Source organism: Cuculus canorus, chromosome 20 (assembly GCF_017976375.1).
Source record: "Cuculus canorus isolate bCucCan1 chromosome 20, bCucCan1.pri, whole genome shotgun sequence".
Taxonomy (NCBI): Eukaryota; Metazoa; Chordata; class Aves; order Cuculiformes; family Cuculidae; genus Cuculus; species Cuculus canorus.
In genome coordinates, this window is record NC_071420.1 from 6,028,948 (window position 1) to 6,047,111 (window position 18,164).

General features: G+C 51.5%; 3 protein-coding genes across 7 annotated transcripts; 2 read left to right on the forward strand and 1 right to left on the reverse strand.

Annotated features, from left to right (window-relative positions):
- The first annotated feature begins 224 nt into the window (after positions 1–224).
- Positions 225–9,429, forward strand: DHX33 (DEAH-box helicase 33). Of its 2 annotated transcripts, XM_009560178.2 has the most exons (12): positions 225–421; positions 1,133–1,293; positions 1,971–2,198; positions 2,945–3,115; positions 3,640–3,825; positions 4,488–4,599; positions 4,975–5,134; positions 5,559–5,647; positions 6,214–6,341; positions 6,905–7,108; positions 7,833–7,919; positions 8,654–9,428. In XM_009560178.2, the coding sequence occupies exons 1-12, from the start codon at positions 256–258 to the stop codon at positions 8,960–8,962; spliced, it is 2,001 nt and encodes a 666-aa protein (XP_009558473.2). In that variant the 5' UTR covers positions 225–255; the 3' UTR covers positions 8,963–9,428. The 2 variants fall into 2 exon arrangements, with proteins under 2 accessions (XP_009558473.2, XP_053940938.1); XM_054084963.1 differs by lacking the exon at positions 1,133–1,293 and having other exon boundaries at positions 287–421; positions 8,654–9,429.
- Positions 9,430–10,870: 1,441 nt separating this feature from the next.
- Positions 10,871–14,118, forward strand: C1QBP (complement C1q binding protein). Its single transcript, XM_009560248.2, has 6 exons — positions 10,871–11,147; positions 11,871–12,021; positions 12,454–12,541; positions 13,086–13,181; positions 13,343–13,465; positions 13,700–14,118. The coding sequence occupies exons 1-6, from the start codon at positions 10,910–10,912 to the stop codon at positions 13,847–13,849; spliced, it is 846 nt and encodes a 281-aa protein (XP_009558543.2). The 5' UTR covers positions 10,871–10,909; the 3' UTR covers positions 13,850–14,118.
- Positions 14,119–14,258: 140 nt separating this feature from the next.
- RPAIN (RPA interacting protein) lies at positions 14,259–18,150 on the reverse strand. Of its 4 annotated transcripts, none has more exons than XM_054084968.1 (7): positions 18,034–18,145; positions 17,493–17,654; positions 16,516–16,579; positions 15,876–15,990; positions 15,607–15,670; positions 15,363–15,497; positions 14,259–14,804 (listed from the first exon to the last, which is right to left on the reverse strand). In XM_054084968.1, the coding sequence occupies exons 1-7, from the start codon at positions 18,142–18,144 to the stop codon at positions 14,775–14,777; spliced, it is 681 nt and encodes a 226-aa protein (XP_053940943.1). In that variant the 5' UTR covers position 18,145; the 3' UTR covers positions 14,259–14,774. The 4 variants fall into 4 exon arrangements, with proteins under 4 accessions (XP_053940943.1, XP_053940942.1, XP_053940940.1 ...); XM_054084967.1 differs by having other exon boundaries at positions 15,363–15,507; XM_054084965.1 differs by lacking the exon at positions 14,259–14,804 and having other exon boundaries at positions 14,813–15,507; positions 18,034–18,150.
- Between the last annotated feature and the right edge of the window lie 14 nt (positions 18,151–18,164).

The window sequence follows — 18,164 nt, forward strand, 5'->3', positions numbered from 1 at the left end:
CCCAGGCGGTGGTGGAGTGCGAATCCATGGAGGTGTTTATAGCCAGGCAGATGAGTTGCTCGGGGCTGTGGTTGAGTGGCGGACAGCTACGGCCAGACTCGATGATCTCAAAGCTCTTCTCCAACCTGGCATTTCCATCACGCCCTTTCCCCAGTGGTTAGGGGACTCCACAGGACTACATTTCCCACAGTTCCCCGCGGCGTCGCCGAGTGATGACGTCTACTCCGCACCCGGAAGTTGGAGGTTTTGGGGGCGATGCGGGTGGATGAAGACACGGAGCCGCCGGCCAAGCGGCTGAAGGCCAGGCCGCCCCGCCGGCCCCCGCCGGCCCTGGACGAGCGGCGCCGGCAGCTCCCCGTGTACCAGGCGCGGGGGCGGCTGCTGAGCAGGCTGCGCGGCCTGGACTGCGCCGTCCTCATCGGTGAGCGGGGCCGGGCTGGGCCCGAAGGCGGGATATGGCACGAGGATGGGGGTGACAGGACTACAGCGGCCCCGCGGGGCAGGGCTCGGGGTGTTGGGGATGGGGAGCTCGACAGGAGCCGGCTGGATATGTCACCAAGTGCCCAAGAAGGCTAGGAAAGTCTTGGCCTGTGTCAGGAACAGCGTGGCCAGCAGGAGCAGGGAAGGGGTTGTGTGCCTGGGCTCGGCGCTGGTGAGGCCGCACCGTGAATCCTGGGTTCGGTTTGGGCCCCTCGCTCCAAGAAAGACATTGAGGGGCTGGAGCGTGACCAGAGCTGGGTAAGGGGCTGGAGAACAAGTCTGATGAGGAGCGGCTGAGGGGTCTGGCATTGTTTAGTCTGGAGAAGAGGTGGCTGTGGGGACACTTTAGAGCAGCTTCCAGTGCAGAAAAGGGCTCCAGGAAAGCTGGAGAAGGACTTTTTACAAGAGTTTGTTGTGATAGGACCAGGGAGAATGGCCTTAGATTGGAAGGGGGACGTTTTAGATTGGACATTAGGAAGAAATTCTTCGCGATGAAGGTGGTGAGGCCTTGGAACAGATTGTCCAGAGAAGTTGTGGGTGCCCCCTCAGCAACCTCAGCCTGAGCTATGGTTAAAAGTTAATGTTAAAAAATGAGTTGGGGCCTTTTATTTGAAGATGAAGGGCAAACCCATATTCCTTTCACGTTCCTTAGGAGAAACTGGCTCTGGGAAGACCACCCAGGTCCCTCAGTACCTCTACGAAGCAGGAATTGGCCACCAAGGCATCATTGCTGTGACACAGCCTCGCAGGGTAGCAGCTATATCCTTAGCTACCAGAGTCTCAGATGAGAAGAAGACAGAGCTGGGGAAACTGGTAGGTTGCTTTACAGAGTCTTTACAGAGTAGATTAAATGCTGCAGTTCCGATGGGGCTGTATCAGGGCTCAATGGGTGAGAGAAAAAGCAGCCACACGGGTACAAGTCAGTCCTTATTTAATAATTGGCCAGAATGGAGAAAAATGGCTGTTTACCTGCTTCTGTGGCTCAGGAGGGGCATGTGGTGTTTTACTTCTTGATTATTATCTTTCTATTTGAAAAAATGCTGTTTAATATATAGAACAGAACATACTGTGGACTCTGCCATCGCTCCCTGTATCAAAAGTCACCACCAAGGAGAGCAGAGTGCTGAGTCTGTGGGAGAAAAGCGGAGGAGAAAGAATTCCCTTTTATAAAGTCTTGGGAGAGCACACAGTGGTTTCTTGCAGAGGAGGAAGGAAAGGAAACCTGGAGTATTTGTCATGAACTTCTAGTTGGGAAAATGCAAATTGGGATACAATGTTGGGAGCTTTCTTTGGGTGGCTGATTAGATTTGCCAGAGTAACTGCTCACAGACTGCAAAGGTGCTGTTACGCTTCCAGCGTCTCCCCGGCTTCCCGTTGGCTCTGGCTGGTGCAGTGGCCAGGGTGCTTTATTGTCCTTCCTCGTGCTATGATGGCAGCGGGAAACGTGAGTAACTCTGTGCTCCTGATTTCTGTGCCGATCACTTCTGTAGGTTGGCTACACTGTGCGCTTCGATGATCTTACGTCTGATGAAACCAGGATCAGGTTTTTAACAGACGGCATGCTGCTTCGCGAAGCTATTGGGGACCCTATGATGCGGAAGTACAGCATTGTCATCCTGGATGAAGCCCACGAGAGGACGATCCACACCGATGTCCTCTTTGGAGTGGTGAAAGCTGCACAGAAGAAACGAAGGGAACTGGGCAAGCTGCCACTCAAAGTATGTGCAGCTGGGCTGGCAGCGATGGGCAGGGGAGAGCTTGGACCCTGAGTGCTATCCTATCAGGATCTTCTGGGGCTTTCTGATGTGTTTGAAATTTCAGCCTGGACTATTTTCCTGTGGCTACAAAGTCCCCTTAAATCTGAATAGTTATGAGTGGCCAATTTATGATGTGCGGGCCTGATATGGCTCATCTGAACAAGGTATCTGGTCATGTCCACGCTGCCTTTTTCCATCAGAGCCCTCTGGGTGTCCATTATAGAGCAGATACGTTTGGGGAGGTTTCGATGCTGTTTCTGAGAGCACCCTGGAGGCAGGAGGTGCTTGTCTGAGAAGACAGCTGTGTAACACATGACGATGTGTTTGAGCACATGAAGGCTGTGAAAGCATGTTGGTTTTGATGGGGAAGGTGTGTAAGGAACTGGCAGGGTCCCGGCACAGTCTTGTTAAACAGACTGTTGTTCAGCCGAGCTTTGTGGATACACAGTTCTGTTTATTAAATATCAGAGAAGAATTTGAACGAGTCTTGGCTCTTTTTATCGTACTAACATGTTATGCTTGTGTGATAAAAACAGTGATGGCTTTAAGGAGGAGAGATCCCTCTCTTCTGTCCCGAACTCTGTGTGCTTTTTGCTGTTCTGAGCACACCTCTCAGTCTTGGGAAGCAGCCTTTTGGCTCTCCTGGCTGGTAAGTGTCCTGCTGGGTCTGAGCAGCAGTGCTAATCCATCTTATTTCCACATTGTAGGTGATAGTCATGTCAGCTACTATGGATGTTGATGAGTTCTCCCAGTACTTCAATGAAGCTCCTGTTCTCTATTTACAAGGCAGGCAGCACCCCATTCAGATCTTTTACACCAAACAGCCGCAGAGCGATTACCTCCAAGCAGCTCTGGTGACCATCTTCCAGATCCACCAGGTATGGCAGTCTCATCAGGATTGGGCCTCCCTGGGACCATGGGTTGTCAATCAAGGCCTCCCCGGGGTGCTGTGGCACGAGGGATAGCTCGGATTTGGGGCTGCCAGGTCAGAGATGTCCCTGCAGTGCTCACTACGTCCTCTGTCCTCTGGGAGAAGTGGATATTTGGGGAGCCTGCTGGGTTAGTGAGCACCATTGGCTCAGGGGAGGGGTTGCCAAATGCTGGTGGTATTCCAAAAGTGGAAAGATTGGAAACGGTCAACCGCAAAGAGCTTTGGCTTGCAGGGATAAATCTAGGCATAAGCCAGCATGATGATTCTGATCTACTGGCCAAGTGTAACTGCAGCGCAGGTCGAGATCTGTTAGAATAACTCCTAGGCGTTTTGTGACTAAAAGCGTGAATACAAAACTGCCACGTCATTAGATCATTTCTTTAAACTCTTTGTTACCCTGTATTTAATGCAATTTCTCCCTCCCTATCCAAACAACCTTAACTTCTCACTTGCTTTTTCCTCTGACTCCAGGAAGCACCCCCTTCTCAAGACATGCTGGTGTTTCTGACTGGTCAGGAAGAAATTGAAGCAATGACCAAAACCTGTCGAGATGTTTCCAAACATCTCCCTGACGGCTGCCCGCAGATGGTAGTGATGCCTCTTTATGCTTCTCTGCCCTACTCGCAGCAGCTCCGCGTCTTTCAGCCTGCCCCTAAGGTGAGCTGATACGATGGATAAACACAATGAGTTTGTCTGTTTGCTTGCATGAGTGTTTGGAAGAAGCATGTGGAATTTAAGGGGTTAAAGCAGGCTGTAGTAGTCTCTGCTGTCTACTGACCTGAGGCTGAGTGGTTCCAGTGTGATATCAGATGATGCAGCTGGGGTGGTATTAATGGGTACATCTGGTAAGTCATCTGGGATCATAAAAAGGAGGAGGGATCGGGGAAAGGACAGAGGAATTGCAATTAGCCCTATTTCGTAGGAATCCTATGTCCGTATCATAAAATGCTACAGCAGTTAAGGGAGAGCCAAACCCTAAGAAAGCTAAAAACCTGGGCATGTTTGGCAGGAAATTGTGCTGCCTTGAGCCTTTTGACTTCAGCAGGAATTCAGGTCTTGTGCTTGTGCCAAAAATGATATTTAAATGGTTTAAAGATGTGTTGGTAATGGCTGTCCTGGGTGGTGTATTTTGTTGGAAGGAATGTAAGCGTATGCCTTAAACAGATGAGGAACTAGAGATTGTCTTAGAGTACGAGAGAATGGTATGTGGTCATAGCATGCTGCAGTGAGAGGTAGGCTTGGCCAGAAATAGCAACATGTCTCAGCTGCAGTGAAGCTAAGGTGGCTCCTGACTGGCTTTAGTTCTCTCTTCCTTCCAGGGCTGTCGAAAAGTGATCCTCTCCACCAACATTGCGGAAACCTCTGTCACCATTGCAGGAATAAAATTTGTTGTGGACACGGGCATGGTGAAAGCGAAGAAATACAGCCCTGGTGAGGAGTGCTGAGGAGGACACAGATTGTTTTCACTTTGGTAGAAGTTGTTTGAGGCAGTGAGGCCCACTGAGAGCTGGTTTAAACCACCCTCTGAACCATCTGAATCAATATCCCAGGTTTTAGGTGGGGGTTTTGTGCTGGTTTTTATTTGAGTGTTGGGTATTTTTTGAGTACCTGCCATGTGGGGGTAAAAATCTGTCACACATTTTGTGGACACGGTGTGTGGTAGTTGACTTAGCTTCAGCAAACCAAGGGAAGTGTGAGCAGAATTTGAGTGGGGATGGGAGACCCTGGGAGTTTTTATTGTTGATTCGTCCTATGTTTGAAAGCTGTGCATTACGCAGACGTTGACCGATTCTTTTCCATACGTAGAAATTGGTCTGGAAGTGTTGGCAGTCCAGCGGGTGTCGAAGGCCCAGGCTTGGCAACGAACAGGGAGAGCAGGGCGAGAGGACAGTGGCATCTGTTACCGACTCTATACAGAGCTTGAGTTCGAGAGGTTTGACAAAATGACAATACCCGAGATACAGAGGTGAGAAAAGAACCCTGACACCATCACACTTCTTGCCATACCTTACTTATGCGCAGTTACAGGTGGAGCTGTGTAAAGAACTGAGCGGCAAAACTGGATCCAGGGTCTGACTGGTTGACTTTAGTCTCCAGGCTTCATTTTTTTTTTTAAACAGAAAAACTGGGAAGCATTTGCTCAGGGTGGACAGGGTGCTCTTGAGTCTCCAAACATGCAATAGTTCTCTTGGCTTTCCTCCAAATTTTGGACTCACCTCCTACCCTTCCTGGTGTCGGAAGTAAGGCTGCACCTGCCAGCATTGGGCTGCTCTCTGTCAAGTTCCAGCACAGTTCCAAGGACTCCATCTCAGCTTAGAGGCAAAGAAAAGCAAACAAGGAGATTAAAAACAAGAAGAGACCCATCTCAGTTGTATTTTATGCCTGTGCAGGTGCAACCTAGCCAGTGTGATGCTTCAGCTCCTGGCCCTGAGAATTCCCAATGTGCTCACTTTTGACTTCATGTCCAAACCATCTCCTGGTAAGTGGTTGCAAAGGCAGCTTTGGGGAACATTAACAAATGTAGGCACTGAGGAATTGTTTGAAGTCATGTCTTCAGGCCAGCCAGAGAAGATGGAGTGTGGGAGTTCAGGGCCGTGAAAGGGGAGCTTGTTTCTCTCTGCTGCATCTACACCTGGTGGGCCAGAAGTCTGATCCGGTCACTGCTTATTCCTTGTGCTCATGGTTATGGCAGAGAGCTGGGGAGTCCAGCTTCCAGAGTGAGCAGGGAGCAGTTCTGAGGCAGAAAGAACACGAAGGTGTGCCTTCACTGCCATGGGAAGCCATAGAGAGAGTCTCATATAGCCTCTACTCAAAGCCAGAGATGCAGCTTTAGATTTGTCTCTGGTTTTGCTACTTAAATTGGAAAAGGTGATTGTTCTACTGGATAGAGGGGGATAAACCCACAGTATGGGCCTCTAATGTCTCTGAAGGGCAGGTACTTGTCCCTCTGGCCGGGGGAGAGAGATAGCAACGGTACCAGCCGACACTTTGCATCCCTGCCAGTGTGAGCCAGGAATCACAGCCTGAACCTTCTTGTTTTGACAGAAGCTATTAAAGCAGCAATTGAGCAGCTGGACCTGCTGGGAGCTGTGGAACAAAGGGAAGGTCAGCTTGTCCTAACGCCCCTAGGAAGGAAGATGGCAGCCTTTCCACTGGAACCAAAGTTTTCTAAAGTAAAAACTACAGAAAAATTTAACTCATTTGTATCTCTTACGCTCTCCCCAGTGCCACTGGCATTTCAAACTGCTTCAGCGGGGTCTGGAGGTCGGGGTGCCTGAAGCTGTATGAGTTTGTGGGCAGTACATTAATGAAACACAGCTATAATGGCATTAGTTGTGCTCGTTTGCTGGTCATTTAATTCAGAGAGGGTTTTCAAAAGATAATTTCTTCCCTCTGGCATCTCAAGCTGAAACAAGGCTCATTTCCTCACAGCTTCCGGGGTTGCAAATAGGACAGTTCAGCAGCTCCATGAAGTGTCTGATGCTGCAGTTGATTTTAGTCGCAGTGTTATTTACTCTGTATGAACAGGCCAGTCTGAGGGATGAGCGTGACAGTTGCTGTTAAGGGTGCTTGGTGGGCCCATAAGAGAAATTACAGTTGTTTCTGGGCCCAAATGTTTCTGAAATTGTCTGAAATAATGCTCGGTAAAGTTTCTGGGCTGTCAGTGAGCAGAAAAATCTGCCCATCTGAAGTGGATTTGGTCAACCTACAATCCATTTTGTTCTGTGATTTGCAGACCATCCTCATGTCCCCGAAGTTCCACTGCACAGAGGAGATCCTGACCATCGTGTCGCTGTATTCAGTGGACAGCGTCCTCTACAATCCTCCCTCCCGGCGGGATGAAGTGCAGGCTGTCAGGAAGAAATTCATCTCCAGCGAGGGGGATCATCTTACCCTGCTCAGCTTGTACAGGGCCTTCAGAAAAGTAAATGGCAACAAGGTAGGTTGCTAGGAGGATGCCGGCACTCACAGCGGTGAGGAGCTTTTTTGGCGTACAGCAGGGTGACATCTGCATCCTTCATGGCTGAAGCAATGAATAGAGAGGACTTGGTCATCCTTTACATTTGGGTAATTGGAGAAAGCTGCTTAAATCTTGAAGGTTCCCCCAAAAAGCCATAGCAAAACTGATTAGCAAACCCTTCATGAGGTCAGTCCTGTAATCAGAAGCAGGTCTCTTCCTTCCCTGGTTCCAGTGGGAAACAAGGAGTGGGAGAGTGTTGAGACTTGCTGATAAATACTTGGACATGCTTTTTGGCAGGGTTCGTTGCAAAAACACTGAGGATATTTGCAAGCAGGTTTTGATTCATCCTACCCGGTTTGATTTGTAGAGCAGCATACCTGATTCCTTGCAGCATCTGCCATTCTTAACATCATTTGTTTTCATCATGTGTGAGATCACAAGTGCTGTTTTGCTGCACTGTGTGACCTTGCAGAGCAATTCTGAGTGGGCAGAGAACAACAATGTGCTATTTCTTGGCACTGTGGGAGGGAATGGAGACAGAAGGGAGTAATCAAGGGTAGAAATATGACAAGGAAATGGGTTATGACCTTTCCTCCGAGAAAGATTGTGTGTTTGGAGGATTTGCTTTTCATGGTATCCAAAGACTGTTATACTTCTTGGGTGAAGAAATGGCCCGTTCTAACTGCTGGTGTCTCTGCTGCAGACGTGGTGCAAACAGAACTTTGTCAATGGCAGGAACATGATGCTTGCGTCAGACATCAGAGCTCAGCTCAGGGACATCTGTGTAAAGGTAACTTGTCGCTATATTGTATTCCTCTCTTTCACCTGTTTGTGGTTTTGTTTGTCCCCAAACTGATTTTGCCATGCACTAACTCCCGCAAGTGAGAAAAATGGTTTTGTGTTCAGCGTCTCCTGAGCAGTTAGGTAAAATTTCTGACTCTACAGCTGCATCCCAGGATATCAAGAGTTGCAGGGCGCAGAGAATCAAAGGGAGGTGAAGAGAGAAGGGGATCTCTGGGTAGAGGATAGTTTTCCCTTCGGGGTTTTACTGCTCTGTTGTAATGTGGCTGTGCTTTGCGCAGCACTGCGTGATGCTGGCCTTGGCAGCCCGTGCTCGCTGGCTCCTTCATGGAGTCAGGCATTGAGTTTCACCGCAGCCTTCACATCAGCACTGTTCCTGCCAGTCACAGTGTACTGTGCAGCGCAGAAGCTGCTGCTGGGTTGCTTGCAGTCTCTGTACGACATGGGAGGCACCACTTGGCACCCCTGTCTCGCTGGGAATGCTGGCTGGCCTAAAACTCACTCCCGGAAGGAGAGTTGTGATCCATTTTGTAGCTTATCTTTTGTTTGCTGTTAGTCTGGATTCTCCTAGCATCTGCTTGAACTGAATTCCTAGGATCCACACTAGCAGGATTTCTGACACAATACTCCTTGATCCCGGAATCCCACTGAAGTGGGGCTGATTTTCCCCACGCGGATGCACATACACGCTTGCTTACTCTTGTTTCTTTCCCTGCTGATCAGCTGTCGATGCCAATCGAGTCCTCCCGCATGGACACCGGGAACATCCGCCGCTGCCTGGCTCACAGCCTCTTCACCAACGCCGCGGAGCTGCAGCCGGACGGCACCTATCACACCGTGGACTCTCACCAGGTGGTGGCCATCCACCCCTCCTCCGTGCTGTTCCACTGCCAGCCGGCCTGCGTGGTGTACAATGGGCTGCTGCACACCAACAAGCGCTACATGCGGGACCTCTGTGTGGTAGATGCGGACTGGCTGTACGACGCAGCGCCCGACTATTTCCGCAGGAAGCTCCGAACGGCCAGGAACTGACCTGCAGGTCTGGGACCAACAGCTCCACGGGTTTGATGCTCACCCTAAAAGTCTATTTTGTTGTTTTGTAATACATTTACAGGAGCAGTAGGGCTTGGCCTTGCAAATCAGCTAAAAGCCTTAGAGGAAAATGGCTTCCTCGTGACAACCAGAACCTCACAAGTTCCCATGGCTTGGAACAACCACCTGTTTTAACAGTTAATCTGTTAAAACACAGAAAGAACACAGTAGGTGCTCTGTGCGAGGGCATGTGTGTCTCTCTGTCGGAGGGAGAAGGACTGATGGTATCAGATTACAGTTCTAACACCTAACTGCAGTTTAACAGACTTGTTTGTGAGGAAATTCAATCCTAAGACCTCTTCTGAGGAGACTTGGTATTTTTAATAGTGGTGTTTGTATCCTTAGCAGGTTTTATTGACAAATAAAAGTAGAAAAAACCCTAAGTTTCTACATAGAGGGGGGAAAAAAGCCTCTTTTTACTGTTTCTAGAATAGAGGTACTTCTGTCTTCTGTCCCATCAGACTTCTTTTTGCCCACGTGTTGTGTTCAGCATCTGATGTGGGGCCAAACAAGGGCCAGTAATGGGAATGCCTGCTTGGACAAGGGTCTTCCCTGCTTCCGTCTAAGCCTCAGGGGCTGTTGGTTGTTTCTTGGAGGGGTTTTCCAGCTGCCGGTGCGTTTGGTGTCACCTTTGTTCACCTTTTCGCTGTTAGGACATGTAATTCCTCAGCAAATGCTTCTGGCTCTTCTGACTCTTCTCCTTGCACTCCTGGCTTTGGAGCTGGTGCGCCATCTGCCACAGATGACCAAGCCAACAACATGGGTCGAATTTGCCTTTTTTTCCATCTTTAATTTGACAGCATAATATAAAAAAGAGCAAACAGGGAAACCAAAGCCATTAGCATAACTAAGTTGACTGAATTTTGCACTTCCATAGAATCACAGAATCAGAGATTCACAGAATAGTTTGGGTTGGAAGGGACCTTAAAGGTCATCTAGTTCTAACCCCCTGCCATGGGCAGGCACATCCCACTGGCTCAGGCTGCCCAAGGCCCATCCAACCTGGCCTGGAACCCCTCCAGGGATGGGGCAGCCACAACTTCGCTTGGCAACCTATTCCAGTGTCTCACCACTCTCATGGTGAAGGAATTCTTTCTAACGTCCAGTCTAAATCTGCCCCTCTCCAGTTTATTCCCGTTTGCCCTTGTCCTGTCACCACAAGCCTTTATGAATAGTCCCTCTCCAGCTTTCCTGTAGGCTCCTGTCAGGTACTGGAAAGTCACTATAAGATCTCCTCGGAGCCTTCTCTTCTCCAGGCTGAACAACCCCAACTCTCTCAGCCTGTCCTCGTATGGGAGGTGCTCCAGCCCTCAGATCATCTTTGTAGCCTCCTCTGGACACATTCCAACAGCTCCATCTCCTTCTTACATTGAGGATTCCAGAGCTGGACACAGTATTCCAGATGAGGTCTCACGAGAGAGGAATAGAGGGGCAGAACCCCCTCCCTCCCTGCTGGCCACGCTGCTTTTCATTCAGCCCAGGACTCGGTTGGTTTCTGGGCTATGAGTGCACATTGTGGCTCATGTCGAGCTTCCATCGATCAGCACCCCAAGTCCTTCTCTGCAGGGCTGCTCTCAATCACATCATCCCACGCTGTGTACTTTCCATGCTGTACTGTATGAAGACCATTAACTAAAGCTTTAATCACCGTTTATAGTGCTAAAGCCGCGGTTGTTTTTGCAGCACCTCAGCAACAGCGACCGTTCCTCCCGGGACGGGATTCGAACTGGATTCCTTCACCTCGTTCTGTGCCGCCGGGGCCGGGTCTCGAACCCGTGGCTCTCGCCTCCCTCTGTGCCGCGGGGCCCGGAAGTGGCGCAGGGCCCGCCGGGACCGGAAGTGTAGAGCTGGTTTCCGGTCCCCGTGCCCTCGCTGCCCCGCCTCGCCATGCTGCTCGCCCGGTCCCTGCGCTCTGCCGCCGCCCTCGCCTTGCGACCGCCGCCACGCCGCCTCCTCTCCTCCTCGTCGTTCCCGCGCGCCCTCCTGCCGCCGCCCGGCTCCGCGCCGCCCCTCGCGCGCTCCCTCTGGCAGCTGGGCGGCGGCGGCGGGCGGACGGCGCTGCTGCGCCCGCGGCGGGGCTCAGCCGGGGGCGTCTCCTGCGGCTGCGGCGGCCTCCACACCGAGGGTGGGGAACCCCGGCCGGAGGGAACCCCAGTTTGGGGGGGGGACGCGGGACTCCCGTGAGGGGCCCCTGGGGCATGGGGGAGGCGGTGAGGGCATCCCCGGCCTGGGGGGACCCTGGAATGCAGGAGGAGAGCGATGAGGGGACCCCGGCCTGAGGGGCTCCTGGGGCATGTGAGGCGATACGGGGACCCCAGTTTAGAGGGGGCGAGTTCCGAGGGAGAAGGGGCAGTGAGGACAACCCCGATCTGAGGGGACCCCAGTTTGGGTCGGAGGGCAACTCCCGTGGGGGGAACAGTAAGAGGACCCCCGACTTGATCGGACCCCAGGACAGGGTGGGGGGGACCCCTGGCCTGAAGGGACCACAGAGTGGAGGAGGAGGGCAGTGAGGGGACCCACGGGGAGAGGGAACCCTGAGGAGGAGAGGGCAAGGGGGACCCTGGTGTGAGGGGAGCGTGTGAGGGGAGCTGGGGACGAAGAGGAGCAGTCAAAGGACCCTCGGCTGGAAGGAGAGCAGCGAGGGGACCCCTGGTATGAGGGGACCATGGGAATGGGAAGAAGGCGGGCAAGAGGACCCCCAGGAGAGGAGACCATGTGGAGGGGTGGCCAAGGGACCTTTGGCTGAGGGGATGCTGGGGGTGGGGCATTCCCGCCCTGGAGCAGCACGTGGTTGGAGTGGGTGTTGGAATGGGATGAGGCTTTTGCTTACCTGGTCCTTTCCCACCAGGGGACAAAGCCTTTGCGCAGTTCCTGACAGATGAGATCAAAGAGGAGAAGAAAATCCAGAAACACAAATCCCTGCCCAAGATCTCCGGCGGATGGGAGCTGGAAGTGCACGGCACTGAGGCCAAGCTGGTGCGGAAGATAGCGGGGGAGAAGTAAGTGTGGGCTTGGGAGGGGCTCAGCTGGGAGGTCCTGTGTGTGAGAGAGCTGGGGAATAACGGATCTCAGGTTCTGCGTGTGTTCCTTGTGTTGCTGCTCATCCAGTCTGTGCAAACTGGAAGGCACAGGGTTCCTGTTTCACCGCCTGGGGCCACAGGCACCAATTTCTACACCAGCTTGCTGCTGTGTTGTGCGTTACAATATTCCAGGCAATCTTCCCTTAAAATTATAGTTTGGGCTACTAAAACTTGAAAATCACTCATTTGTGAACAGTTGGAGGAAGCCGGCTTCCTTCAGGCACTACAATACGTAGCATTGCTCACAGTGAATCCAACACCAGGAACACGGTCCCCACAGCAGAGGCTTCCAATGGAGCAAATTTGGAGGCTCTTTTTTTCTCAAAGTAACTGCTTCCATTTCCTTTGAAGGATAACGGTTACCTTCAACATCAATAACAGCATCCCACCCTCAGACGACGAAGAAACACAGGAAGAGCAGAAACCCGATGAGCAAGAGGTAAACTTAGCACTTCAGTGTTGGCTTCTAGAACCTCACCCTTAAGTGTTCAGGACCTTTTTTCCGTCTCACATGGTGTTTGGGAACTATAAGTCACTTGGCTCTGGCTGTCACTTGGCTGTGGCCCTTCTCTCTGCAGCAGTACAGTAGAGTGCAGCGAGAGGGCTCTGTAAGGAGAAACAAGAGGTCCCCTGCAGTAAATTTTGCCTTATGCACTGAGCTGCCATTGCTCACGGAACTGGTAGGCAGCGTTAATGAAATGCAAAGTGATTCGCATGGCATCACACATCTGGTTTTGATCTGTGCGTGTGTGGTTCCTCCACACGAGCAGCTCCTGCTCTTGGCACAGCCAGGGTTGGTTTCCAGCTCCCATTGCTGTGGACGGACCCATCCAAGGGGCCTTGGCGAGGTCTGGGTTGCCCATGCCAAGTCAGATACTCTGGAAGGAGGGGGACGGGACACAGCATGCACTGGAGGGGCTGTGCTGACGTCACCTTGGCTTCTGGTCGGATTCCAGCACTGATGCAACTCTTCTCTTATTTAGCCTGACCTTACGTCAACTCCAAACTTTGTTGTGGAAGTAATAAAAGACGACACAAAGCAGACCCTTGTTCTCGACTGCCATTATCCAGAAGACGAGGTAGGTATTGGGCTGGTCAGGTGTCAGCTGCAGCCAGCGCTGGGCTGTCTGTGCCTTGCTGCGCGTTTCCTGCCTGGCTATAGTGGCTTTGGGATGAGGCAGCTGAAGAGTCCCTGTAGTTAGAGGTGATTTTACATCTCGCATCTCATCTCCTGTTTCAGATTGGACATGAGGGAGAGGAAGAAAGTGACATTTTCACAATTCGGGAGGTCAGTTTTCAGCCCACCGGAGAATCGGATTGGAAGGACACCAACTACACCCTCAATACGGATTCCCTTGACTGGGTAAGTGTTGTTAACACACTAAGAAGAGAGACCCAAGCATGGCATGACTTGTATTGGCATTACTGCACCAAGCAATACTGGCCTGCCGAGAAGGGGAGGGGAGGTGCCCGCTCTCCTGCGGGAGGAGGGCCTGGTATTCCTGGGAGAGAGAAACGCCAGCTGCCACAGGACATCTTAAAAGCAACCCCTGCCCTGGTGCGCTCTGCTAAGGTGTTCCCTGTTCATTGCTTCCAGGCTCTCTATGATCACTTAATGGATTTCTTGGCTGATCGAGGAGTGGACAACACGTTTGCCGATGAGTTAATAGAGCTCAGCACTGCACTGGAGCACCAGGAGTACATTAAATTCCTCGAAGACCTTAAAAGCTTTGTCAAATGTCAGTAGGTCAGCCTAGGAAACAGATCTGTACGTGTGGGTATTCCACAGCACTGTGCCAGCCAGCAGTACCCAAATAGATTACTCACAACAGATAACGGAGAGTAAGTAACTCGGAATTTGGAAATGAGGATAATGGCTTAAATTTGGGAATTGGTATTTATGTTGCAGCCCAGATGAAGTCCCCTACCATCATGGTCCAGAATTGCCTCACCCTGCCTGGGGGGTTTTGTACAATTGAGAATGAATGTGAAGAATAAAGTCTGCTGTTCAACGTAGCACTGAAAAATCATTTATCTTCCTTTTGCCCCATAGCTGACCAGAGAGCTGCCACAAAAGCCATTCTAGTGTTTGTGCCCGAGCCAGGGTTAACACAGCTGCAGTAAGCAGAATTGGGTCTGCAGGAGGAAGTCTGTGGGCCAAGCAGTGCTAATTATCATTGTGAAGCTCATTCTACAAAGGCTGTCTGCCTTTGTGCTGGGGAATGGAATTCGGGGTCCTAAGCATTGTTTTTAAAGGGGGATGTGCTGCCCTAAGCTGTTGTATTACTATTAACGCAGCTGGTTTAGAAAAATACTGCTGGGAAGCTGGAGCACTTGTGTTCCAGTGGAACGACTGGAAGGCTGTGGGTGCAGCTGCCGTCTCTGGCTCCCACCCATGGCTCCAGTTGTTCCCTCAAGGTCACATTAAGTTTAAGCTAAAGTCCAGTGTGAGCTGCATTGTTAAAGACAACAGAAAGGCTGATAGAAACTAAGTATCTTTATTTCCAAAGACACACTGTGCCATCAAAAGTGCAGGTCAAGGCAGCGCCACTGCCTTTTAAAGTATCTTTTTGGCACAGCAGTTACAAGTATATACATAAAAAACAGTAGCAGCTCTGTGTGGAGTCATAGTCTTGAAGTGCTTCCAGTACAAAAGCAGCAGCCGAATCGACTTAGAGGAGAATCGCCCAGGAGTCGCAGACCTTTATAAAAGGTAAGTCAAACAGAGAAGCTACAGCAATGTATAAAATGAATTAGTAATGTTCAAAACTATTTGAAATGCTCCGTTCCTGAAGCTGTCCTCCCTGTGTTGGTACAGACAGCAATTTTACTTGAGTAGCAGAGCTAGGAACATGCCAACCCTAGTTGGAGTCGAAGGGATGGCGTGTGTTTTCTGAGGTGTGGGTGAGCCTTTAGAAGAGGCTTAAACTAAAGTAATTGTTAAAATTTCTTCACAAACAACTTGTCTGAACATGTGCTCCATAAAAAACTTGGAAGTTGTTGGCTAAAGTGTGAGAAAGGGAAGTCACCAAGACTAACAGGTCCTTGGAAGGCTCCCTAATTGAGCTGTTAGGGTGAGTTGTGTGATGTGGCTCTTTTACAGTAATGGGGGGGGTCAAAAGTAAAGCCATTTCCAAGGAATTTTGTGGGAACACAGCATCACCACACCCTCAGATCAATGGACTTTTGGTTTCTGCCCATGGTATGGAGAAGTGGATCCAGGCAGAGGTCATTTTGAGGAAACTGGCACTGAGACTCACCGGGCAGCTCATGAGGAGACTGGTTTCTTCCTCCATTCCGCTGGTCACGGTGAACTCTGGGTTGTGGAAGCACCGATGACTGTGCTCTGTCACGGTGTTTTCTAGGAGTGCTCGAAGCTTTCCCTCTGTCATACCCTGAGAGACACTGGGTTACCAGACATCAGACACTTGCGTACCTTAAAACTGCCTCTTTGCCACAGCAGCCTGAAGACAGCACGTTCACGTTGCTCCCAGCGCAGCTCACCTGCGTGGTGATGTATAATCCACACTGGCAAAAAACCAAGTGATTCCTCACAGTCAGGTTATTCCTAGAAAGAGCAGACAACGAGCATCATTGCGGCAACTGGGACAGAGGCAGATTTCATCAAAAACCCTCTTAGATATAGGAGATGATTGCTCAGGTGTTTGACTGTGTTGAAATGAATACTAACAGCAGCCTGGTTTGCCCATTTCTAAGCCCAAACTGATGCAGGGGAGTGGAGAACCTCATTCCAATGCTAAGGGCTTGCTTACTTTCTGCACACTGGGCAGATGACCTTGTCGCTGGCATCCAAGCCATCAAGCATTGCGTTGAGACATTCTTCATCAAACTGCAGGCTTCGCTCGTACTCTTCTATAACCGACTGCTCTGCAATAACACAGCAAAACGCCCTCAGGCAGCTGTTACCAACTTATGACATAGCAGCAGACATGAAGCCGCAGGGCGGATGGAGGCTGGGGCAGCAATGCGTTTCCAAACTTATATATTTCTTTGGATTGGATTTCTACATTTCATGAAGTCATTCCAGTTAATCCATTTTTTCCCATGGCTCCGTCTTCAGCCAGTCTCCTGTGGGTGACTCCCCACTTTCCAGCCAGCAATTTAGGTCCATTCTGAATTGATTTCTACAGTTTCCTATGGCCCCCAAACACCTTGGTCCTCTTTCTCTGCTCTCTTACCAGCTTCTCACAGACCTTAAAATGCCAATTAAACACTGACAAGTGTCTAAAAGGGTCTCGAAGCATTAGAGAGGCTGCAGAGGCTTCTAAGGAGACTCTTCTGTATCACATCATCTCCAAGAACTGTGGTGTACAGCCTCCACTAGTTTGGATTATTAGAAAGTCAGGAATGCTACAAATCATACAGGAGTGAGAAAACATAGAAAGAAATTACCTTTTAAGATCAGTTCTTGTTGGATCTCTTCCAGTACCGCCAGCTCATCAGGATCCTCCGGCATCTGAAAGGCGCATCAGTTTGTGATTCCCCTGCTCTGGCTATTTTCTCACTTAACTTCCAGCACCTCCCTGAGCTGAGGCTGCGACAGAAATTCACACTGCTTATTGTCTCTGGTAAATCTCAGTATGTGCATAAACACACTTTGGGGAAAGCCACCTTTGCCATAACCACCTGAGCAGTGCCAGCTGTAATGGAGCAGCATCACAGACTCGGTTAGGTTGGAAATCACCTGTAAGATCACTGAGGACAACCATAAACATGACACAGCCAAGCCACCACTAAACCATGTCCCCAAGTGCCATATCTCCATCTCTTTTTAAATTCCTCCAGGGATGGGGACTCTACCACTACGTTGGGCAGCCTCTGCCAGTGTCTGACAACCCTTTCTGTAAAGGAATTTCTTCTAATATCCAATCTAAACTTCCTCTAGGCCATTCCTTCTTGTCTTATTGCTTGTAACTTGGGAGAAAAGACCATCACCCACCTGGTTCCAACCTCCTTTCAGGTCGAGAATGATAAGGTCTCCCCTCAGCCTCCTCTCCTCCAGGCTGAACAGCCCCAGGGCCCTCAGCTACTCCGGATAAGACCACAGCCTCCTCTCCTCCAGGCTGAACAGCCCCAGGGCCCTCAGCCGCTCCGGATAAGACCACAGCCTGCCTGAGAAGCTGCTTTTTAAACTACTGAGGTTTTACTCCTGGTTTCAGGAGGGCTCAGTGACTGACCAGCTCTGAAAGCCACAGACGAGGCAGGATTCCCATGCGGTTTGTGAAAGACCTGAGGATGCTCCCACCCGTGGGCTTGAAGGTGAGTGTTTCCACAGACCACGCAGTATGTGGAGAAGGGAAACCTGGGTGCTCTGCGCTTCACCAGCGAGAGGCTGACGTACAGCTACATTCGGAGCTGCCGGTACTGACCTGGGCCAGGCCCTCGGCTGCCCCGCCAGCCTGCAGCGCCTGCCACTCCTGCTCCATCACCTCGGGCACCAGCAGCGCACCCCGTGCCGTGCCATCCTCTGCGCCGCGCCGGTACCGCTCCAGCAGTTGCGCCCGGCTGCTCCTCAGCCTCTCCATGCAGCGCTGCGGGGAGCAGCCACCATCAGTGCCGCAGCCGGGGGAGAGGGGCCGGGGGTCAGACTAGGGGGGGACGGCTCCCACTGGGACAGGGATGGGGATGGACACGCAGCTCCCACTGGGACCGAGGGGGGTTGGGACTGGGATGGAGACCGACACAAAGCTCGTACTGCGACCTGGGGGCTTCGGGACTGGGATGGGGACGGACACACAGCTTCCACTGGGTCCTGGGGAGATCGGAACTGCAGGGGGGATGGTGGAGACTGGAAGGGCAGAGGGGTGACGACTCCCTCTGGGGGTTCGGGACCGGTCCGGGCCGGCCGGGGAGGGTGAAGCCGGCCGCAGGGTGTCGTGCAGGGCCCCGGGGCGGCGCGGCCGCACTCACGTGGCGGTAGGCCTCCTTCCACGGCGGCGTAGCCCCCCGCAGCCGGCGGCAGAACCCCCTCCCGGGCTGCGCCGCCGCGGCCTTGCAGCGCGCCCGCTGCGGAGACGCCATCGCCGCCATCGCCGCCGGCG